The following is a 25442-nucleotide window of genomic DNA, read 5'->3' as shown; positions in this document are numbered from 1 at the left end:
TTACTTTCGACATTTCCCCGGTTACCCTCGTGTATTGGTTTATCAATTCAGACGGAGATAGATATCTCCTAAAATTATTATATAAACTGATATTCGTCTCTAGTGGAGATTAAAGTGTAATCTCTCCTTCCCTCTGAGTGTAGCCTTAGGCTACAACCCTAGTGGGTCATGCCTCGAGTTTTCATTCAGGCATGACTAGCCTAGGGTTCTCTGTCCCTTCCCTTAACCGCAGATAGCAGGTTTGGGATTCGGTCAGAGCCTCAGAGTCTTTAGTCTTGTGCCGACAGCTGGCCGGCAGGGTGAATAGTCATTCCCCTGCCGGCTAGGCTGCTGGCATAGGAGGCTAGCCCTCCTTAGGCCGCACTTGAAGTGGTTGTATGATGCCGCCACCTTCTCCCTGTGGTCTAGTAGACTAGTCCTGTGCTCGCAGACCCTAGGCTGAAGAATAGACATTCTTCTGATGCCTAGGATGGCACGGCACTGGAACTCTGTTTCTCGTTTGTTGAGAGGAGGCGGCACTGCTGTCGTCCCTTTAACTGTATTGGCAGACCCTAGGCTGGAGAATAAAAATTCTCCTGCCGCCTAGGATGGCGCCGATACTGAAACAGAGTTTCTGAAGGGTGTGTAGGACCGGCAACCATGCCGGCTTCTTCCACAGCTCATACAGGACCCTTTTCCCTCTCCCTCTGTTCTTTTGTGATGGCCTAGCCATCGTATCTCTTTGAGCCGTTGTCCTGCAATCTTACCGTTTGCCGGTGGATTTTGGGGCCGGCCAGACTCCTACTCAACAGCTGTTGTCTGACTGCCTGCGGCTATGCCGGCTGCTGGTAGCCACGACGACTGCCGGCGGTCATGTTGGCTGCCGGCGGCTATGTATTATACAAACTGCTGCCAGCGGCTATGCAGGCTGCTGGCAGCCATGTCATCTGCTGGCGGCTGGCGGCTACTGGCAACCATGATGGCTGTTGATGGGAAGTCTCTTCTGTCACCATGGTTCTTCAGCCCTCCCTTGGACTGCCGGCCACAAGTGCTATTGCCGGGGTATTAGCCTGGCCGGCGGTATGCCGGCCAAACCGGCACAGATAGGTGCTGACTCAGCCGGCAGTATGCCGACTGTACCAGTGCTGTCGGGTGCTAGCCTGCCGGCAATGTGCCTGCCGAACCTTGCCGGCGATGGTACTGGTGGCTGGGTGGAAGCCTGAATGTTACATTCTACCCTTCCATTTGAACCTTTTTTCGGGAGAAAGACAGTAAATTAGATATTTACATCCTTAATTAGTGTATACAATCACAGTAATAAGGCAGCCTTCACTCCATGCTGTCTCTCTCTCTTTTAGCTAGCATGCTGGCTGCACTGGCAGGGACTAGCTATGCCGGCTGAATTACAGTATATGTTTATACAGGTAGTCAGTATATTTGCAGTATAGGATATACTGCAGATAGAAAACTATTGTATATATCATACTAGTAGTTATTTTCCAATATATCTTGGACATCCTCTCCCGGGTGTTTGCTGTGACCAATCCTATATTGAAAGAATAGCATTTCTTCAATATTCTGATTAGAATTCAGTTTACATTTTACCCTACAATATTAAATAAATTAAAGAGCTGTTGGTATTACACTTCTATCCGTAAAAGGTTAGAACCCTTATCCTTGAGTTCCCTGATCAGGAAACTCTATGATTTTAATATTGGAAGGGAAGGTCACAGCAAATGGGCTAGTCCAGTCAGCGTCATGCCGGAAGGACCGTGCCGTCAGATGCTAGCCATAATGGCAGCACACTGGCTAAACTACATTATATATAATTATACAGTAGTCGGTATTTTGCAATATAGTATATACTGCAAACAGAAAACTAAAGTATGATTATACAGTACTTAATTCCCAACATATCTTGGGTACCCTTGTGCAGGCTTCTGCTGAGACCGTTCCTATATTGAAAGAATAGAATTCCTTTAATACTCTGATTAGAAATCAGTCATCCTTACCCCACAGTGTTAAATAATAAAAAGGGGCAGTGGCAATGTACACTTTTCTATCCTTAGGGGTTAAAACCCTTTCGTTAGAGTTCCTTGATAAAGGAATCTCCTTATAGTTAATACTGAGGGGAGGTAACAACATTTGCTTGCAAGGGATACACAAGTATGTGTCTCCCACTATCCCTTTCTAGCTTACTATCCTAAGCTATTTTAGTTAAAAGATGACTGTTACATATTGCTTATCAGTGAGATAATCAATTGTATACTCATTCTGCTTTCCTTTCTTTACAGGAGGAACTCCAGATGACATGTGTTGCAGTCTTCTGCAATATCAAGAGTAAGTACTTTTACGGTTATAAAACCTGCAGGTTTCATGCCCCCTGCAATATTATTTCCGAATCCCTGCATTATTGGAACCCTCAAGTTTGCAATGTATGTCGGACCTTAATGTCCGAGGGTTATGATAATTTAAGTCGATGGAGTCTAGTGATGCAGCTCGTAAGAAACTACGCAACTGGATAAAATGATTCTAGAAAATCTCTCTGGGACCATACCTACCTAATGATAGGATGAATAGCTTACTATTCCCGAAAGCAAGTAGGGAAATAGTGGTGCCCCAGGCACGATTTGCACCTCCCTGCGGCCAGATAGCCTTTGGGACGGAGGGCAGGAAGCCCCCATGGGAAGAGGTGGACAATGTTGTGTCGGAATTGCTTCCGTCTGTGCTGGCTCTAGAGCCGTTAACATTGACATCTTCACCTTCTACCCTTCTATGAGACAAAATGGACCAATTACTGGCCCATATGAAAGGTCTAATAGAAAACTTTCGCAAACAAGGCGAAAAGGAGGAAGCGATATTTAAGATAGAGCTCTGTGAAGCTCCACTTGTCGCTCCCCAAGAGTCATACAAACGACCCAGAGACCAAAACCTTCCAACCTGCTCCAAAACCAATCCCTTGAGGTATGCGGAGCTTATGCCGATTTTAGACGGCAAACTCTACATCTCAGAGAAGATGGGTGTTGTTCCTTTAGACGAAATCCAGTTTTGGCCAAGCTTTGACGCTTTCCCTAATTGGTTCATTCGAGTGAAGCATGAACCAACGTCAGGAAAAGAAACGGAACAGAAGGAGGTCATGATTCTCGACCATGGTAAGGCACAGGCTATCTTGTCAAGTAGCCTGGGAAAGACGGGTTACTCTGTGTCGAAAGTGTTCACACTAAGTAACAGGCTCCCTTCCTATCTTGCTCCTGCTTCAATACCATTCCCCTTTACGTGGAAGGCATTTAAATCTGTTGCCAAGGCAGTGGAGGCAGGTAAACCATGTCCTGCACTCGAGGAGTGCAAGCCTCTGTTACCAGCCTTTCCCATGCAGGAGAAGGATTGGAAGGAAGTCCACTTAACCTTTTCAGTAGGAAAACTAGACGCAGATGTCGCTAGATGACAGTTTAGCGAGAATCTCCCTAAACTTTCTGAGTTTCTTTTGGGCAAGGAACAAGAGACAGAGGAGAGACTTGCAGCCTCCCTATCCCTACAGAACTGCCTAGAGTTGTGTTCAGCCCATCAAAGTACCCCAGACATGCTCATGGTCTTGGCCAAAATGCATATGGCCACCTTAGTAAAAGACCTTTATGCCTTTATGAAGGCTAAGAGAGCCTGTAGGGAGTTTGTGTTCGCTGCTGCAACAGTGAAACACGAAACCAGGAAGCTAATATCTTCCAAAATCTGGGGTAGAGACCTCTTTCCAAACGAGGTAGTTAGAGAGGTGATTAAGAAAGCCACCATGGAGCACATAGGACTTCTCCAGAAGTGGGGCATCTTTTCAAAGAGAAGGTCTTCCACGGATGTGGGTCCCCAACCTAAAAGGAAGACGTAAAAGTCTAGAAATTTTCCTCGGGCTGTTCAACAACATCCCACAGTTTCGATGACCGCGGTGCCACAGGCAGGCGGTCGAAGATGTAAACCTGATCAGGCGGATGAGACTCTTCTGGTAGGAGGGAGGTTCCTTCAGGATCGCTGGAACTTCGATCCTTGGGTCCAAGGCCTAATCAAGATGGGACTAGGATGGAAAATAAACATGCCTCCACCATCATTTCCTCAACTCTTCCTACACTCCAACCCCGTCCTGGAAAAGTATACCTTAGATCTCTAGAGCATACAGGTGGTAAGGAAAGTATAGTCCATCGAATTCCAGGGAAGGCTGTATGGTGTTCACAAGAAGGACTCAAGAAAACTCAGTCATTCTGGACTTGTCGCCACTCAACAAGTTCAAATAAAACAGCAAGTTCAGAATGTTAATCCTTCTGAACATAAGGACCCTATTTCAAAAAGGGGTGTTCACAGTCTCGTCAGATGTGAAAGATGTCTATTGGCAGCTTCCAGTCAGTCGCCCCCTCTCCTCCTACCTAGGATTCAAGTTACAGAGGATAACGTATGTCCTAGGAAAGATACTTGTCGGACTAAACAGTCCTAAGTATCTTCACCGGATTGGCGGACACAGTCACGCAAAAACCAAGCCTAGAAATGGTTCAGGCAACAAAGTACCTGGACGAAAGGCTGGGGTGGGCAGCACCTGAAGTGGCTAGTCTATGAGCATCCAAGGAAGTGATCCGGTTCCTGGAACATCGGGGATGCAAGATCAGCTTCAAGGAGTCTCGATTCTCTCCAGCTCAAAGGCTTCAATGGTTAAAAAACCATTGAAACCTGTGGTCACACCAGCTCTCCTTTCCCTTGGGGATATAAAAGGAGATCGCAGGGTCGGTCAAGAGACTATGGTAATCAGTCAGGATTCCAAGACGCTAACAAGGAGGAGTTCTGAACTCTCTCCAGTTTGCAATAGTGACAGACCCAGTGCTAAGAGCACAGCTGAAAGATGCATTAAGAGTCTGGAGAAGATACGCATCAAATGCTCAAAGAGATCTAAAAAGACCGATATCGGTCTTTCCTTAATCGCTTCCCTAGCAATGGTCAAAGGCCAAAAGCCTATTGAAGACCGTGCCCTTGCAACTACCCCGACTATTGAAGATCATCCGCATGGATGCCTAGTTGGAAGAATGGGGTGTTCACTCCCATCAGAGAAAAATCCAAGGGATTCGGTCATTTCTATCCAAGGCCATGTTAGTCCTGTCGTGGGTGGGGAAACTCTCTCCACGCAGATCAGACTTCTTTAGGCTGATCTGGGACATTGAAGCGATAATGAGACGTCAGAACCGACAAGGCTAGAGAGCGTCTCATATAGTTTAGGTGATGTTAGCCATCCCTTGCCTAAAAGGATGGCTCCTATCAGCAGTTCATGTACAATCGACCCGCAATGTGACAGCGGATGCTCTACTCGGGCTCAAGCCGATAGAGTTAGAATGGTCCACAGACGCAGACCTATTCTCTCCCAGATGAGAACAAGTTCCCGAGCTGCAGATCGACCTCTTCGTCACGAGCGTCATGAAGAAACTACCTCGATTTGTAGCCCTATACGAGGATCATCTAGTGGAGATAACAGACACTATGTCTCTAGTATGGAAGGGATGGACTCAGGAATTCATGTTCATCCCATCCAATCTCCTGCTGAAGGTCCTCAACATGCTGAGATCCTTCCAGGGAGGAGTGGCTCTGTTGGCTCCCAGGTAGCCCAAGAGCAATCGGTTCCCTTTATGAAGAAACTGAGGCTGAAGCTAGCCCTAGTACTGAACCCAGTACTATCTCAGAAGGTTCAGAAGTTAATTGCCTTCGATTTATCACAAAGAGCCCAAACCCTTCATTTCATGATTTTCTTGCCCTAGCAGTTAGGAAAAGATTTGGGATCTCAAGAGGCAATATAGAATTCTTAGAAGAATACAAGTCTAAGTCAACTAGAAGACAATATGAGTCATCTTGGAAAAAGTGGGTTGCTTTTGTAAAAGCAAAAGGACCGAAAGAAATTTCAATGAACTTTTGTCTGTCCTTCTTTGTCCACCTTCATAATCAAGGTCTGGCGACCAACACGATAACTACGTGCAAGTCAGCTTTGACTAGACCTCTTCTATATGCCTTTCAAGTGGATCTGGCGAATGAAATCTTTAATGAGATTCCGAAGGCATGTGCAAGGCTTAGGCCTGCAGCACCGCCAAAGCCCATCTCATGGTCTTTGGACAAGGTCCTACATTATGCATCATCTGTGAACAATGAAGATTGTTCCCTAAAAGGATCTAACTCAAAAGGTTATTTTTCTGTTTGCTATAGCCTCTGGGGCTAGAGTTAGTGAAATAATGGCCATATCTAGAGATGAGGGCCACATTCATTTCACAGAAGCGGGGGAACTGAATCTCTTTCCTGATTCAACCTTTCTCGCTAAGAACGAGCTACCCACTAAGAGGTGGGGTCCCTGGAGAATCTGCCCTCTGAAAGAAGATGTCTCTATGTCCTGTAGAGTGTCTAAAGGTCTATTTTCATAGAACTTCAGACTTCAGGGGAGGACAGCTCTTCAAAGGAGAAACCTCTGGATCAAACTTATCCATAAAACAACTGAGGGCGAAGCTCACCTACTTTATTCGCAGAGCAGATCCTGACAGTACTCCCACAGGTCATGATCCGAGGAAAATTGCTTCATCACTGAACTTTTTGGATGGAAATCATCCATAGTGTTCTAAAAACACTATGCTAAGCAGGTCCATGAACTAAAGCATTATGTGGTGGCGGCAGGTAGTGTATTAAAACCTGTCGTCTAATTCTGCAATGAACAGTTAATTGATTGGGACTGTCAATTAAAGGGAGAAGGTGTCAGCACTTTCAGTGTGATCCCCTTTTAAATGAGTGTTACCATGGTGACACTAAATCTGTTCAAAATCTCAGTGGTGGAATTATACAGATAACACTCGTGCCGTGTGTTCGTAGTACACAGTGTCGATAGGATATAACATCTACAGAAATTATAAAGGAAAAATTTTTTAAAAACTTTTCTTCAGTCTGAGAGTGGCACTCATCATTTCTTCCCTTTTAAAAAAGGAAAATAATTTCTGTATACGTCGCATGTATAATTCCTTTATCAAGCTACATTCGTTTTACTTGTTATTTCATTTAGTCATTTATTAGAAATAAATATCTATTAGAATGTAATTGCGTCCCAATTCGCCCGACAATTTGCATATTTAAGATGCCAGAGTTCTTTGACTTACTCATGTAAGTAAACTTCATATCATTGTATGCTTACAAACAATGGATATAATGGACACTGACATTGTTCCGACAATATATACAAACCATGAGACCGTTTATATATATCCAGTGTATACTTATGTTTGTTCGTACAATATATGCTAACCTTGAGGCCCCTTTTCTACCATCTAGAATGACCCTTCCCTGTAGGGGGCAGGAAGCACTAACATTGTTTATGATTAGTGATGATGACGGATAACGATAATGTCATTTGTCTCAAATGGTCCAGATGACCATAGAAATATTGTCCCAAGGTTAAGGCACTGAAGAAAATCCACAGATACAGTAATGCTCTGGTATGCTTCCATCAGGACAACATGGCTTGAGCCCAAAAAACGGATTTTGAGCGAAGCGAAACATCTATTTTTGGGTTAGATAGCCATGTTGTCCTGATGGACCCACCCTCCTTTTCTATAGAAAAGATCTTCGCAGAATCCCTCCCGAAACTACTGTATCTGTAGCACCATTCTCAATGCTGTAAGGATTGTCCGCCATATTTGATATGGCACTGTCTTGATACTCAATAGTAGTATGGGAAGTAGGGTGTGACGGGCCGAGAGAGGGTTGTGAATTCAAAGGCGGGATGCAATCAACTGAGTACTTTATATACAAAACCTCAAGGCAACAGAAAAATACATGTTCGAGAAAGTGACAATGTTACAGAGGAAAACCGGAGACATGATTATTCAGGTTCTTTTTAGTACGAGGGAAGAGCGCAGCTACAAGCATAATATATGCAAAATAATTCATGTATGATCGTGTGACACACGGTTGGTACATGGCTACCCCCCCCTAAAAATGACATACTGTACATGTTAAATAGGGCGCCCTGATCTAGAGAGGCGAACTGTAGGCGGGTCATCTGGCAGAAGATGAGCAAGTTTTAGACGATCAATGGAGACCCAGTCTTCTTTACCACGAATGTTTAGTAGGAATGCTTTCGGACTGCGTCGGATCACAAGGAAAGGGCCCGTGTAAGGGGGCGTTAGCGGTGGCTTGCTAGTGTCGTGGCGCAGGAAGACGTGCATTGCAGAGTGCAAGTCCGTTAGTATGTGATGCTTCGCTGGGGGCTTGTAAGTCTGGCGGGACGGAGTAAATTTTCCCACGACGTGACGTAGGCGCTGAAGATCGTCGGAGGAGGTTGTAGAAGGAAAAAATTCGGCAGGGACGACCAACGGGTCGCCATACACCATTTCAGCTGCCGAGACATCGAGGGCGTCTTTAGGAGTGGTCCTTAGTCCGAGCAGGACCCAGGGAAGCTGAGTAAACCAGTTGCAATCCTTGCAGCGGGACATCAAAGCTGCTTTGAGGGTGCGATGAAAACGTTCAACCATTCCATTGGCAGCGGGGTTGTAGGCCGTTGTCTGATGTAGGGTGATGCCCAGGAGATTCGCTAATGACGTCCACAATTGAGAGGTAAAAGTGGTTCCCCTGTCAGAAGTAATATGCTCAGGGATACCGAATCTTGAAATCCATCCAGAGAGTAAGGCAGATGTACATGAGGCGGACGTTGCAGTTTCCATGGGAATGGCTTCAGGCCAACGAGTGGAGCGGTCGATGACGGTAAACAGGTAACGATGACCTTGCGATGTGGGTAGGGGGCCTACAACGTCGACGTGAATGTGTGCGAAACGACGCTGAGGTTGAGGAAAGGTGCCCACTCCTGAATCTGTGTGTCGATGTACTTTGGAAGTTTGGCAAGAAGTACAGGCGCGGACCCAATCCTTAGCATCCTTAGAAATGCCGTGCCAAATGAACTTTGCCTTCAGCAGCTGTGCAATAGAACGGCACGAGGAATGTGAAAGGCCGTGAATGAAATCAAACACCTGTCGGCACATGGGAGCAGGAATCCAAGGTCACGGTCTACCAGTACTGACGTCACAGAGGAGGGTGGTGTTGAAGTCTTCGAGGGGAAAGTCTTCCCAACGGAGGGACGTGCAGGATGTCCTACAAGCTTGATACTCTGCATCCTGTCGTTGGGCTTCAGCCAGGGCGTTGTAATCCAATCCCAGTTGAACGGCAGCCAACGTGTTTCTTGACAGGGCATCGGCAACGGGATTCATTTTCCCAGGGAAGTATTGAAGGGTGCAATTGTATTCAGCCACGGTGGAGAGATGTCGGCGTTGACGGGCGGACCAGGCGTCAGACTGTCGAGTGAAGGCGTACACCAGAGGTATGTGGTCTGTGCGAATGACGAAGGGCGTACCTTCTAAGAAATGGCGAAAGTGACGGACAGCCAAGTGCACCGCCAGCAATTCTCGATCGAAAGTAGAATAACCCGATTCTGCCTTGGACAGTTTTCTGTTGAAGAAGGCCAATGGGCGGGGCGAGCCATTGACCACCTGCTCGAGTACTGCACCAATAGCGATGTCGCTGGCATCGGTGGAGAGAAGGAGAGGGGCGTGTGGGATAGGAAAAGTGAGAGCCGCAGCAGTTGATAGGGCCTTCTTTGCATTGCAGAAGGCCGCTTCTTGAAGGGGATCCCACTTCAGGTCCTTTGGCTTGCCCTTGAGGGAGGCGTAGAGGGGAGCAAGAGTGGCGGCAATGTCTGGCAGAAAACGGTGATAATAGTTGATCATTCCAAAGAATTCCTGCAGAGCTTTGACGGTCGAGGGCGCGGGGAAGTTCTGAACGGCTGCTACCTTCTCAGGGAGGGGATGGACTCATTCAGGAGTGATACGGTGCCCTAAGAACGACACTTCGTTGGTGCCAAAGGTACACTTGTCGTACCGGACTACAAGGCCGTTTTGTTGCAGGCGGTCGAGCACGATGCGCAGGTGACGGAGGTGTTCCTCTTTTGAGGAGGAGAACACAAGTATGTCGTCCACATAACATACACAGAAAGGGAGGTCCCCTAAGATGCCATCCATGAGACCTTGAAACGTTGCCCCAGCATCACGAAGGCCAAAACAGGAGTAATTGAAGGTGTATGTACCAAACGGAGTGGTGATGGCGGTCTTGGGGATGTCTTCTGGGTTCATAGGCACCTGATAATACCCCTTCAGGAGGTCGAGCGTAGAGAAAACCTTCGCTTTGTGCAGATAGGAGGTCACGTCGGCCATGTTTGGGAGGGGGTAGTTATCCGGTTCTGTTTGCATGTTCAGGCGCCTGTAATCCCCGCACGGACGGAGGGAGCCGTCTTTTTTCAGAACGATGTGTAAGGGTGACGACCATGGGCTGGAGGCCTTTTGGCAAAGGCCCATTTCCTCCATTTCGGCGAACGTCTGTTTGGCGGCTGTCAATCGTTCCGGTGCCAGACGTCTGAATTTTGCGAAGACTGGGGGTCCCATCGTCTTGATATGGTGATAAATACCGTGCTTAGCAGGAACCGTGGGCGTTTGGCGAAGTTCTGGACGGAAAACTTCCGGGTACGACGTGAGGAGGTGGGCGTAGGCATCCGTGGGTGCGCTGATGTGGAGAGCGAGGTTAGAGGGGGTGGGTTGAAGAGGTGTTGATAAGTACGAGTCTGCGTTGACCAATCGTCGGTGGGCGACATCGACCAGAAGGTGGAAATGAGAGAGGAAATCCGCTCCGAGAAATGGCATTGTGACGTCAGCAACGAGAAACTTCCAATTGAATTTACCGTTTCCGAACGATAATGTGAGGTTCTCGTAACCGTAGGTGGGTATCGCAGATCCGTTGGCAGCTACCAAGCGGACGTCGGCAGATATAGACAGACTACGTCGTGCCTTGAAGAGTTTCCTTGGCAAAAGAGAACGACAAGCACCCTTGTCTACCAAAAATCGCACGCCCGTTCCTGCATCCTGTAAAAAGAAAAGATTAGAAACACGGGAGGCCACCGCCACGAGCGATGGCCTACTTACACGTTTTTTGGCCACTGACAATCCTTGGCACATTTCTTCGCGGTTGCCCCGAATCTGAAGTGGGAGTAGCAAAACTGCAGCGGATGGGAGGTAGTAAGTGGCTGTAGAAGTCGTTCGTTGGGGCGCGAGCGATTGGTGGGTGGTGGGCGGCTTTGTCGCCGCTTCGGCACATCACGGGGTAGGCGTGTATGTCCTACGGCATTCACATCAGCTTCGGGTGACGTTAAATAGGCATCCTCTTCGTCAGGGGTGGAGGCGTTGATGGAGGTCTTGAAGTGGCTGTCCATAAGGGCGTCGGCTTTGGTCATCAAGTCCTTTATGGGTAAACTATCGACATCGGGTATGGTAGCGCGTACAGGTTCGGGTAAACGGCGTACCCAAAGGGCACGAAGTAGGTTCACCTCACGAGGAGAGCTGTCTGCGGCAGGTTGAAGGCGAGCGATACTGGTCATTTCCCTGAGGGCAAGCGAAGCCCTTTGGTCCCCCAACGGTTGTTGCGAGAGCTGAAAAAGCTTTGCTATACGGGCGGCTGGCGACGGCGAGTACTGCTGCAGAAGGTATGTTTTGAGGGCGTCATATGCTATTGGGGTGTCTCCTTGTTCACAAAGCCAGTCGGATATTTCTGGGAAGGTGTCCTCGGGTATCGCCGCGAGAACATAATCCGCTTTGGTGGTTGAGCGAGTTACGGCTCTGATGCGAAACTGGACTTCTGCGTGCTGAAACCAAGCAAACGCCTCTCCGCTGACAAACGATGAAAGTTTGAATGGAGCGGCCACAGCACAAACTGCCGTAGAGTCCGCCATAGTACCAACGATGGAGGGGCGAGGGAGTGGGGGTGGAAGGCGGTGGGAGCGAGTCGACTTCCGGGGTCACCAATGTGACGGGCCGAGAGAGGGTTGTGAATTCAAAGGCAGGATGCAATCAACTGAGTACTTTATTAAGGAACACTCTCCTTTATATACAAAACCTCAAGGCAACAGAAAACTACATGTTCGAGAAAGTGACAATGTTACAGAGGAAAACCGGAGACATGATTATTCATGTTCTTTTTAGTGCGAAGGAAGAGCGCAGATACAAGCATAATATATACAAAATAATTTATGTACGATCGTGTGACACACGGTTGGTACAAGGGTAACCTTGATATGGCTCCCCTTCTAATTTTGCCACTTTCCCCCTCGAACCGTAAACGCTATTCGGGGTGAATATTGCTATGTGGCGTGTCAAGAATACGTCCCCTGATAATATGCAATATCCTTGAGAGAAATTTTAAGGATATTCGCCCCAGGAGTTAGAATTCTGGAGACCTAAAGATAAATTCTCTGGGAATATCACTGTAGTACACATATCCCTTAGGAAGCTACTATTAGGAACCTTCCATCAGGACGCCATGGCTATCTCACCCAAAAATAGATTTTTCTCTTCACAAAAAATCCGTTTTATTTTTGTAACAAGTGTATTATTCCAATCACCTTTATTTGGGAATAGATTCTGCTCGTATTCCTGTTAAAGACCACAGTGAGAGTTAAATAAGTGTTAATAATCATTATAAGTAATTACCCAGTTTAGTTTTGAGTGTGCTTAAGAGACCTTTGGGTATTCAGAGTTTTATATATTGCTGTCTAGGAGTTGCTTAACGGTCTCAGAATTCGGATATTAATGTTTTAAAGTGTAACAATTTTAATGTAAAAGCAAACAAGGTAATTTGGAATTTGCCAGTCGTAGTATATATGATATTATATGTTTGGTTCCCAGTCACGAGCCGTATTATAGTTTATTTTGTTAATACCCAGACTTTGGGAGTCATAATCGTATTATATATTTTGGGCGGTCAGACCCGGTGTCCAAACATTATAATATATATATATATATATATATATATATATATATATATATATATATATATATATATATATATATATATATATATATACAGTGACACAAAAAACAGTCATCACCTAAACTTGAATAACTTTTGAAATAAATAATCAATTCCTTTTATTTTTCAGATTTATCAAGAAAAATTAATGTTCTAAGAGTCTACCAAATTTGATCCTTGAGATGCCATGGACTACTGAGGAAAAGATATTTATAGTTGAAGCAAATTTTCGGTTGAAGTCTATCCACGCAGCTCAATTGTAATTCAAAGAATGGTTCAGATGTCAAGAATTTCCTGTCCACTCAATGATCTACAGATGGGTAAACAAGTTCAGAACCCATGGGACTGTGCATAACATCAATTGTAAAGACACTAACAGACAATCACACTCTGGACAACCAAAATCATCAAGGACACCACACAACATTGCTGCAGTCAGAGACTCTGTTGTCCGCAGCCCAAGCAAGTCTGTGCTACGGCGAAGTCAGGAGCTTTGAATCAGTCGGGAGTCCGTGCGGAGAATTTTGAACGCAGATCTCCACCTGTATCCTTACAGGATACAGATTAAACACAAGCTTACACCTGATGACATGAGGAAGCGAGTGATCATGTGCCAGTGGTTTTGCGACAAGATTGACGCTGTGCCAGACTTCCTTGACAATGTCTGGTTTTCAGACGAGGCACATTTTCTGTTGTCAGGTCACGTGAACTCGAAGAACAATATCTTCTAGGGTAGCACATCCCCTGAGCACTGTCTGCAAAGGCCATTACACTCGGTGAAGTGCACTGTCTGGGTCGCTATCTCCAAACATGGCATCATTGGACCATTCAGGTTTGAGGACAACAACGAGCGGTCTGTGACAATCAACACCGAGCGATATGTCCAGGTGCTTGGCAAGTTCTGGACAGCACTTAGTCGACGGAGAGGAGCCGTCAGGGTCCTCCAGTGGTTCCAGCCGGATGGTGCAACCCCTCACATTTCAAACGAATCATTGGCATGGATACAGCAGCGTTTCCCTGACCGACTGATCAGCCACAGGTTTGACCCGGAGTGGTCGCCGCATTCACCGAACCTGAACCCCCCAGATTTTTATCTCTGGGGATTCCTTAAGGACAGGGTATATGGAAACAACCCCCAGACTCTCCCTGACCCGAAGGCAGCAATCACAGCAGCAATAAGAGTCATCCCAAGGGAGGAATGTGGGAGGGTCCTCGAGAACTTTGCCCGCCGGATCCAAATGTGCCTGCAGCGCCGGGGAGCTCATTTGGAGCACATTTTGGAGAGTTAGTGAACCAGAGAGTTTTTGTTGTACAGACTTGAAACTTTGGAGATGTCTGCTATATAGGCTTGACCTGATATAGCTAAAGTTTTGTGTCGATCTAAATAAGATTTTGGAAGTTATTCGTTTTTTGGTGATAACCTTTTTTTTTTTTATTTTGTCATAGTTTATTCATGATTTTAATTTTCATCTGTGCATTGAAGAGAGGTTAGCCAGCTCTTAAGATGAGTTCCTCTCGTGTAGATTTAAGTTTATTATGTATATTACTTAAGACATTCGTCATTAATTTAATTGTATTCTTTACTCAAGTCAGTATATGTAAATTTACGGTATTTTTAAGAATTAACTTTTTATTTCACGTATGTTTGTTACGAAGTCTTACGTAATTTGTTTGAAAGTGTTATGCGACCATACAAGATAGGAACAAGGGCTTATTAATGTTTTTTTATGAGGCATTGCTCCTGTTTGTGATAGAATACGCAATATGCCATGTGCTTTGGGAATATCCCGATGAACATAGCGATAGATGCTATCTTTTTTTTTATTTCGGGGACAAACGGTGGGTGGAGCTAGCTGACTGAGAGAGTTTGTCTCGTGTTGTGTGGATACGTGTTGGAGAGAGCCATACTTGGTAACTCTGATGCCTTAGCCCAGTCCCCACGCTTCCAGAACTCACTCTCCTGGAACATTCTGGAAGTAGCTAAGTCTCTTATAAAGGCAACCCCCAGGTTACATAGATAGACAGATAGAAAATCTTCCCCTCTGTCTCATACGTAGTTCAGTATATTGTTTTAAAAGTGTTAAGTGTTGTGACATATCAAAGTTTTGGAGTGGCAGATTTTGTAAACATAGTGAGTACTTATAAAAATTCTCTTAGAGTTTTTTGTAAACGGCCTTGTAGGAAGGTGATAGGTACTTGTATTGTGATCTGGTTATCTATTTTCATTAAGTGTCAAACTCAAATATTGTATTCAGATTTAATTTCAAGTGAAACAAGTGACTATAATTTTTATAAGTACTTCTTTTGTCTTATTCTAAGGTTCATTCAGATTTAACATTCAAAGTCAAGTTATTATATAATTTTCAGATCGAAACCTTTTTGTCTTGATGTAAGTTTTGTTCAGACTTAATATTTCGAGTGATTTATTTGTTTCATGTAAATTCTTTCAAAGTGTTTTTATTTATATAGAATATATTTATTTTTGTAAAGAGTGTATTATTTCAATCATTGGTGTTTAATGCATATTCACTCAGATCCAGTTAATGAACCGAAGTTAGAGTTGTTTGAATATTCGTAATAGTAATTATCCAGTTTTGTTTTGAGTGTACTTAAAAGATCTTTGGATATTCAGTGGTTAGTATATTGCTGTCTAGGAGTTGTATAATTGTCTCAGAGTTCTGTTATTAATATTTTTTTCAAGTGTAACAGATTTAATGTAAAAGCAAACAGGTGTGTCTGGAATTCGAGTGGTTGTATAACTTGCCAGTCGTAATGTATATATTTTTTTATATGTTTGGTTCCCAGACATGAGCCATAGTATAATATAGTTTTGGTGCGCAGACCCGGAAGCCATCATCGTATAATTTATTTTTGGTGTAGTTCATGCTTAGATGAAATGATGTATGACAGTAACATCATAGGTCTCTAGGTCTAGACGGACCAGGAAAATACTTTCTTGAGAGTACGGCACTGATTGAGAATCCACAGATACACTAATGCTCTGGTAAACTTCCATCAGGACGACATGGCCAGAGCCCAAAAAACGGATTTTGATCGAATCTATTTTTGGGTGAGGTAGCCATGTCATCCTGATGGAAGTTCCTAATTGGTAGCTTTCTAGGGTATATTTGACTACAGTGATATTTCCAGAGAATTTTACCTTAAGGTATCCAGAATTCTAACTCCTGGAGCGAATATCCCTAAATAATCTCACAGGGATATCGCATAATATCAGAGGACGTATTCTTGACACGTCACATAGCTATCTTCGCTCCGAACAGTATTAACACTTCGAGGGGGATATAGTGACAAGAATCCGAAACGAGAATGAAAAGAGAGCCGCTCATAAGGCATCTCTCCTATCCCGTTTCCAGTGTGTATCTGATGAAGGCGGTAGCGCCCTCTTTATTCCTTGTAGCGATATACGAGGTGTTACAGATACTGTACTATAGGGAGGGGTCAACAGGCCCTTTTACAATAAAAATCAGGACGACATGGCTACCTCACCCAAAAATAGATTTTTCGCTTCGATCAAAATCCGTTTTTTGGGTTCAGGCCATGTCCTCCTGATGGAATGTACCAGAGCATTACTGTATCTGTGAATTCTCAATCAGTGCCGTACTCTCAAGAAAGTATTTTCCTGGTCCGTCTAGACCTAGAGACCTATGATGTTACCATCATACATCATTTCATCTAAGCATGAACTATGTTAGTGCTTCCTGTCCCCTACAGGGAAGAGTCGTACTAGACTCTGGAAAAAGTCTTGAGGAGTAGGCCTACATAAAAATTATGGATGACAAAATGACAAGCTTGTATAGTGGTCTCGCTCTATACAATATAAAGCAAAGTTTGTATAAGAGTCACCAATGTCAGAATGAATTTGTGACACCTTCCCCAAAGTGACTACTCTTATAAACTATTGGATAATGGTTGTATCCGCAGAGAAACAAATTTTGCCTCTTTGCCACCAACCCGTTAGGGTACCACGTCAACCCTTCCAAGGAAGGGTTAGAGTGAGTGGACTTTTGCTTGAATCAGGGAACAGTCTCAAAAGACATACCATGATAAAAATATCCATATTTTAATCTTAATGCTCAGTACATTTCTAATAAAATGAGTGTGGGCGAACTAGTTTATTAAAATATAATAAACATACATATCAGATCAACATTTATAAAATTTGTAAAATGTGGATGATATGCGTAAAAGCATAAAGAAAAACAGTTAACAGAAAATATTGTTTCATCTACTAGGACACAGATTTGCCACTTCTATTGGATTATTAATAATAATCATATAGTCTGTATACTGTTTACATACACTAGCGTAAAAAACACTTGGCACAAGTGTCCGTATTATGCAATAGTTCACCAACGTCAATGGAACAGTTCGTAAGGACACTTTCGTGGCCTATCGTTCAGCGTGTAGTAACATACAGTGACTACCCGCACACCCTCTTAGTTAATCGTCCCAAATTAATTACACTGTTCCTCACAGACATAAAACAGAAGGTTAAAGAATTCTACCTGCTGCTACCACAGATCTCATAAGTTGCTCCACTTGCTTCGCATAGTGCATAAAGAACGCCTTGGATGACTACCAGCCAGAGTGCAAACAAGGATGTTCAAAGTCCATATAATTAAGGAAATTTTATGGAAGAGGCAACTCTCCTCGGATCATGACTAACGGGTGTACTCTCTGGATCCGTTCTGCGAATAACATGGGTGAATTTCGCCCTTAGTTATAGATAACTTTGAACCCAGGGTTTCTCTTCTGAAAATAGATTCAGTTCTCCCTCCAAGAACTGTACGTGGCCTTCCTCTCTAGAGAGAGTCACTATTTCATAACTCTGGCCCCCAAAGCTAGAACAAACAGAAATATAACCTAAAATCAAAACCTTCTAAGCACATTCCTCATTGTCCATTATTTATACACAATGAGGAATCATATCTAATGACCATGCAAAGGGTCTTTGGAAGCGCTGAAGGGCTAGTTCATTAAGAACGTCGTTAGAAAGGTCAACCTGTAAGGCATATGGTATCTGACTTGTCAAGGCAGGCTTGAACAATAGAATTGTGTTGGCTGCTAAACCTTGCTCATGAAGGTGAGTGAAGAATGATAAATAGGAATCTGTCGGGATTTCTTTCGGTTTCTTCGTCTTGACAAAGGATAGCTATTCCTTCCCTGAAGCCTCATAATGTCTTCTGGTTTCCTCCAAAAGTCTAAACTTACTTTTAAACACCGAATCTTTTTCTCATCGTTAAGGAGAGAAAATCATGAGATGTAGGTTCCATGTTTTCTGTGATGGAGCGAAGACAGTCGACTTCTGTACTCGCTGAGACAGGGATGGATCCGGTAGCGGTACGAATTATAGTCGTAATTCCAATGCCCGAGGGAACCACATGCTATTTGGCCACTTGTGGGCCACTATTGCTGCTTTCCCTTTGAAGGATCTCAGCTTATCGAAGACCTTCAAAAGGAGGTTGTTCAGAGGGAACAGATAGATACTGGACCATCTGTTCCAGTCCCGGGACATAGCGTCCACTGCCTCCGCTAACGGATCCTCGTGAGGGGACACATAACGATCTATTTTCTTGTTGTCTTTCATCGCAAAGAGGTCTATCTGCAGCTCTGGGACTTGACTCGAGATGAAGGCGAACGATCCTGCGTCAAGGGACCATTCTGACTCTATAGGTGTAAACCTCTTAGCACTGGATCTGTTATCGAAGCAAACTGTAGAGAGCCCAGCACTCTCTCCTGTTCGCGTCTTGATATCCGTTTGGATTTCAATAGTCTCTTGACAGATCCTGCTATTTCTTTCCTCTTCTTACTAGGAATGGAAAGCTGATGTGACTCCAAATTCCAGAGGATTCCCAACCACTGAAATTTTTGAACTGGAGAAAGTCGAGACTTTTTGATGTTGATCCTGAATCCCAGATGTTCCAGGAACTGGATCACTATCTTAGAAACTTGCATGCATTCTGTCCTGGATGCTGCCCACACCAGCCAGTCGTCCAAGTAGGCTACTACTTGGACCCCATTAGGCGTAATTGATGGACGGCTGCGTTCGTGAGCTTCGTGAAAATCCTTGGGGCTATGTTTAGCCCGAAAGGCATGGCTCTGAAGGCGTAAAGTTTTCTATGTAACTTGAAGCCTAGGTAGGAGGAGAGGTGACAATTAATTGGAATATGCCAATAAGCGTCAGACAAGACTATAGCGACAGCATATGCCCTCCTGGGCAGTAGGGTCCTTATGTGCTGAAGCGTGAGCATTCTGAACTTGCAGTTCACTATGAACTTGTTGAGTGGCGACAAGTCTAGAATGACTCTGAGTTTTTCTGAGTCCTTCTTGGAACACAAAACAGCCTTCCTTGAAATTTTATGGACTTAGCTTTCCGGATTACTCTTTTGTCGAAGAGTTCTCGGACATATTTTTCCAGAACGGGGGATGATTGTTGGAAGAATTGAGGAAATTGAGTTGGAGGACTGCTCCAGCCCCAACCTAGTCCATTTTTAATCAGGCTGTGGGCCCAGGGATCGAAGGTCCAGCGATCCCTAAATAGCTGTAGTCTCCCTCCTACTGGAAGTATCTTAATTCTACTGTTGTGGACCTGAGGCCATGCCTCCTTAACTGCGACCTCCCCTGTGTTCCCTTCCTCTTGAAGGGCGTCTAGAAGAACCTCTGGCTGTTCCTTTAGCTCTCGAACGAAAGGAAGAAGTCTGCCTTTCGAAGGCTGGGTAAAAGCTGGCGACTGTGTCGCCACTTGTTGAGGTACCAGCTGGCACATGGTTGGATGTTGTGCCACTATCTGATTCACCGCGGTCACAGGAAGATGTTGTTGATGTTGCTGTCGGTAGGGTTTAGCCGGCCGAGAGGATGGCCCAGGCTTTTTTGTCTTCCTCTTGGGTTGGAGACTCTCATCCGGAGAAGACTTTCTCTTAAGATCTAAACCCCACTTTTTGAGAAGGTTCCTATTCTCTGTGGCGGCCTTGTCTACTACCTCTTTAACCACTTCATTGGGAAAGAGGTCTTTACCCCAAATACAAGAGGAGATCAGTTTCCTCGGTTCATGCCTCATCGCAGCCGAGGCGAACACAAACTCTCTAGAGGCTCTCCTAGCTTTAATAAAGCTATAGAGATCCTTCGTAACTGTGGCCAGATGGGTTTTGGCCACAACCATGAACATGTCCTGGTTCTTGGGGACACTTGCCATCGTTTCTAGTGTCGTTTGCAACGACATCGATGCCGCAAGTCTTTCCTTTGTCTCTTGCTCTCTACGCAAGAGAACCTTCGACAGTTTTGGAAGTGCCTCACCGAACTGGCGTTGAGCAATATCAGCTTCCAGCTTCCCGACTGAGAAGGTAAGGTGTACGTCCTTCCAGTCTTCTTGGTCCAAGGGCAGGGTCAGAGATAACGGCTTGCACTCCTCCAAGGAGGGGCATGGTTTCCCTGCCTCCACCGCCTTTAAGGCAGCCTTATATCCCTTTTCCAAGAAGGGAAAGGCTCTGGTAGGAGAGGCCACAAAGGAGGGAAGCTTCTTACTCAAGGCGGGCATCTTTGAGTTAGAGAAGCCCCTCTCTTTCATCGAGCTCGCTAGTAACGTCTGAGCTTTACTATGGTAAAAAACTAGGACCTCCGGCTTCGTCTCCTCCTTTAAGGCTGGCTCTTCCTAAGACGGACATAACAGTCCGGATAAGAATCTTTGTTGGGCCAAAATTCCACTTCTTCCAGGGGAATTGCTCCCAACTTTTCTGAGATCACGATCTTCCCGGTTGTCATTGGCATGTGTTCAGCATACCTCCAAGGATTGGTATGCGAGCACAAAGGAAGATCCTTCACGCTGAGCCGCTTCTGGGCCCACGTGATGCTGCAAGTCTATGTAACTCCAGTTTCATTGCAGCTTCCTTCTCATCATTCTTCCTTTGAATTTGTTGGATCATCTCAACGATGGAAGAAAGAGTCCTTCCCAGTTCATCTGGGATAGCAGACGATGTAGACGGAATAGGTTCTGGGTCCGGAACCGATGTAACCGACACTTCGTCGATTTCTTGCTCTTCTACTTGAGGAGCCTGGAACAGCTCCTCCTCCTGACCTTCTCTTAGAAGGTCTTTCTCAGTAGAATCCAACACCTCCGACATCCTATCGTCCAATTGGATGTCTTGAAGGGCTGCTGAGACTTCAGAATCTACCGGATTCTGTGCAGTTGGTATCTCCACCTGAGGCTGGGGGATGATTGCATCAGCCGATGCTTTAGGGAAAAGGTAGGCCCTCATCTTCTCATTTGGAAGGTAGGGACCTGAGGTGTTTTTCTGAAAGCTTCTCACCCAGGATCATAACGTTTCCCTGGCAGCATCCCTTGACTCCGTTGACTTAGGGTCGTCAAAAGCCTCGGTAATCAGGTTAGAACAAGCTGTACAAACCTGAGAGTCCCAATAGCGGAGATCACCTCTGGAGGCTGCACATGCTGCGTGCCTCCTGCAATATTGATATCCACAGAAGTTCTTACTGCGGACATTACAGAACACACTCCCGCACTTCGGATGGTCCTCTTGTAAAGAGAAGAAAAATCCATGAGTATCAAGTGAAGGCTTTCGCTTATATTGAGACATTTAGTTTATATAGAAGAGCTATAAAAGAAAGAAGGAAAGACACATACTTGTATTTTCTGTCCAGTTAATTGCTGTAACCTCCCAAGATATTGAAACTAAGGTTAACTCTATACTAGAATACCTTATGTAATTTCCTAAACGGAAATTTAATGTGTAGTTTTAATATACGGGATCGAAAGAATACAGAAAGAACTCACTTTCTATATAATGTACGGTCTCAACAAAAGGCTGTACAAGATAACATTAAGTATGATGAAGAACTTTAGTGTTATCACAAACTCTGTACAGCAGTTTCTACTAATGCAGTGTGTACTACACTACGAATATAGCAACTACTGTACATCGCATGCTGTTGTGCCAGCCAGCACGTGCCGGTACGTACCGGCGTATGCCAGCACGTGCCGGCGTATGCCAGCACGTGCCGGCTGGCATCTACCCCTTTATAGATCAAAGATATACTATCTTTAACTAATAGGCGGCAGCCCACCGATTCGCGACTGTGTGCCGGCCGGCAATCATTGCCAGCCGACGGCTGAAAACACTAATACCCGGCTGCCGGCCGCTAATCGTAACGGCCAGCAGATCCGGGCTATGATTCCACTGCCGGCTGGCAGAGGTAATAAAACCCATGACGGCCGGCAGTAGCCAAGAACCAGAGAACCTCTACCTGCCCGGCTGCTGGCTTGACGGCCGACAGCCGGGATAGGGGTGCAACACAATAGTCAGAGAAAAAGTATGGATGAAAGGTTATAAGGCGGCATGCCATACGACCTTCCATCCAGAAAGAGTGAACTTATGGAAGGGGAGAATGTAGCATTCAGGCTTCCAAAGAATCCACAGCCTGCCGGGCTCTACCGGCAGACATGGGGTTCACTCTTCAAAGAACAAAGAGTCTCTGCCGGCCAGCATTACGTGCCGGCCGGCAGAGAGCTGAGCCGGTCCTCCATCCTAACCTATGCTAGGTACGGAAGAAGGACTATGGCCAAAGGAAAATAGAAGAAAGAGAGGTGGGGAAGGGATAAGGGTCCTAAAGACTTCGTTCTAGCAAGAGACACACTCGGCAGTTAGGGAAGCTCATCCTAACCAAGAGTTGTCTATTAGGGAGGAAGACTGGCAATGCTTGTTATCCTCCTCCCGACCAGAACAAAGTTAGGTGAAGTTATTTCGCCGGGCACCGAGAAACTCATTTTCCAGCCCGAGAAAAAACAACACAGGACAGTCTGCTAGGCCACTAAAGGAAGGAATCATCAGAATCCTTCCGACATGGACTAGGAAAGCAAAGCTTCCTGTGTCCGCCCCTAACCTAGCAAAGGAGACTCATTCTCCATGCTAGGAAGAAGCAGACCACAGGCTAAAAACTCTGAAGTTCTGCCCAAACCCAAAAACCAGTCACTCTGGTTATCAGGACAGGGCATATATATCCTAGAATAGTAATACCTGTATTAATATACAGGTAGAACCACTAGGATTAAGCCAAGGGCTTTCAGAGGGAGAGAGAGATTGAACTTGGCTTCCGGAGGAGAAAAGAACAATCGGGGATATGCGAAAGTATACTACTGTACCTAGAATACTAGCTAGGTAAGGTGAGTATCGATTACCTAAATCACCGAAACTCTCTCGTATACAATCTTGGAAAAAACATTCAACAATATCTTACATGAATAAAATATTTGCCCATAGCTTCAATAATAAAACATTCGTAAAAACTTATACCATGCATGAAAGTACTAGTGCCAGACGTCTAAGCTACGAAGCCTCGCGAAGGGCAAGATCGGTACCTCGAGCCGTGTCGAAATCACTGAGCTAAAACTGACCGAACAATATAAGCATTTCTAGAGTAGCTAAATAGCTAAATTATTAAAGCGTAACAAACCGGGAACGTCGCTCTAGCTAACTAACTGACCCATAAGAGCGAGCGATAGCATCCAGGATGCCTTCGGTAGGCAACAGCTCTTGTTTACGTTAAAATCACTTTTGATTTATTTCAAAACGACAAGAGCTTACATTTATACATAGTAAAGATAATACTCAACATTCCAGAGGCAGAAGAGGCTGGAGAAGTCATCAAAAGGTTGAATTAAATCCAAAATAACGAGAGAACACAAGGGAAAACACCGAGTAGTAGAGCTACACGAAAAGGAATAAAGAGGGCGCTACCGCCTTCATCAGATACACACTGGAAACAGGATAGGAGAGATGCCTTACGAGCGGCTCTCTTTTCATTCTCGTTTCGGATTCTTGTCACTATATCCCCCTTGAAGCGTTATTACTGTTCGGGGCGAAGATAGCTATGTCACGTGTCAAGAATACGTCCTCTGATATTATGCGATATCCCTGTGAGATTATCTAGGGATATTCGCTCCAGGAGTTAGAATTCTGGATACCTTAAGGTAAAATTCTCTGGGAATATCACTGTAGTCAAATATACCCTAGAAAGCTACCAATTAGGAACTTCCATCAGGACGACATGGCCTGAGCCCAAATATACATATGTATATATATATATATATATATATATATATATATATATATATATATATACACACACATATATATATATATATATATATATATATATATATATATATATATATATATATATATATATATATATATATGTTACAGTGAATCTGTATAATCAGGGAATATATATATTCTCTGATATTTTCAGGGAATGTGCATAATATCTGATTCACTCAGAGGATATATATATTCCCTGAAGTTTTTAGTGAATATACATATTCCCTGATTATTCGGCCTTATTATTATACAGATTCCCTGAATCGTGTTTGGTATGAAAGAACAATGAAATAAATAGCTGAATCGATAAACAAAGCCTTGTTGTCACAATATAAACTCGAATGTAAACACAATGTAAACCACTGAACTAGCGAACCATGGTAGGAGTCCATCTAATTACCACCTTCCAACCACGGTGCTATACCCCCCCCCCCTCAACACTACAAGGTCTGGCAAAGTTTAACTCACCAGTCATACTCCATCCTTCCTACTGTCAACACCATGGCAAATCCAACTGAGCGTGATTTAGAAGCACATTTTCGGGAAGAATTATTCCAAAGAAGTGAAGGAAAGAAATCTGTCTTGCTTCCAGAAGAACAGTATAATGAAATTATTTCAGAACTGACAGCAATTGACAAGTCAAGCAAAAAGGTGCCTCATGAATACTACCTTCTGAAGAAGTATGAGATCCTCAAGTGTGGTGATGTTCTCAAGTTGATTAGAAGACGGACTGCCAATGAAGATCCTATCTATTTTGCTACATTGGAGGATACATTCGACATTATTAAGCGTGCTCATATTGCAACTGGCCATGGAGGGCGCGATAAAATGGTAAAGGAATTATCTAAAAAGTATGCCAACATTACCCATGATGCACTATCTATTTACAAATCACTATGCATCGAATGTCAGTGTAAATGTAAGCGACCAACAACCAAAGGGACTGTTGTTCGACCTATTCTGACAAAGAACTTTAGCTCCAGATCACAAGTTGACCTTGTAGACATGCAGGCGATTAAGCAAGGCAACTATAAGTGGATAATGGTCTACTAAGATCATCTTACAAAGTTCTGTGTATTGAGACCTCTCACATCAAAACATGCTGCAGAAGTTGCGTATCAGCTGTTGGATATTTTTCTTTTACTTGGTGCACCGGAAATTCTACAAAATGACAACGGATCAGAGTTTACTGCTTGTGTTATCACAGAACTTAAGCTGCTTTGGCCTGATCTCGTAATGGTTCATGGAAAACCTAGACATCCTCAGAGCCAGGGGTCAGTTGAACGAGCAGACTGTGATATTAAAGATATGTTGGTAGCCTGGTTGAGTGATAATAATACAACAGACTGGACAGTTGGTTTAAAATTTGTGCAGTTTCAAAAAAACTCTAGCTACCATTCTGGCATTAGAAGGTCAACATTTGCTGCATTGTTTGGATCTGAT

General features: G+C 44.5%; 1 protein-coding gene across 1 annotated transcript; it reads left to right on the top strand.

Annotated features, from left to right (window-relative positions):
- The first annotated feature begins 2995 nt into the window (after nt 1-2995).
- On the top strand, nt 2996-25052 carry LOC137628765 (KRAB-A domain-containing protein 2-like). Its single transcript, XM_068360000.1, has 2 exons — nt 2996-3131; nt 24619-25052. Exons 1-2 carry the CDS (start codon nt 2996-2998, stop codon nt 25050-25052), a joined length of 570 nt encoding a protein of 189 aa, XP_068216101.1.
- The last annotated feature ends 390 nt before the right edge of the window (nt 25053-25442 follow it).

This window comes from Palaemon carinicauda, chromosome 1 (assembly GCF_036898095.1).
Source record: "Palaemon carinicauda isolate YSFRI2023 chromosome 1, ASM3689809v2, whole genome shotgun sequence".
Taxonomy (NCBI): domain Eukaryota; kingdom Metazoa; phylum Arthropoda; class Malacostraca; order Decapoda; family Palaemonidae; genus Palaemon; species Palaemon carinicauda.
This window is presented reverse-complemented; position numbering and strand designations above follow the sequence as displayed.

Bases quoted from the DNA above. Each gene is read 5' to 3' on its own strand.
- LOC137628765 (XM_068360000.1), top strand. From the start codon at position 2,996: ATGGGTGTTGTTCCTTTAGACGAAATCCAGTTTTGGCCAAGCTTTGAC. The intron at 3,132-24,618 runs GTAAGGCACAGG...AAATTATTTCAG, and splicing joins GGTCATGATTCTCGACCATG to AACTGACAGCAATTGACAAG.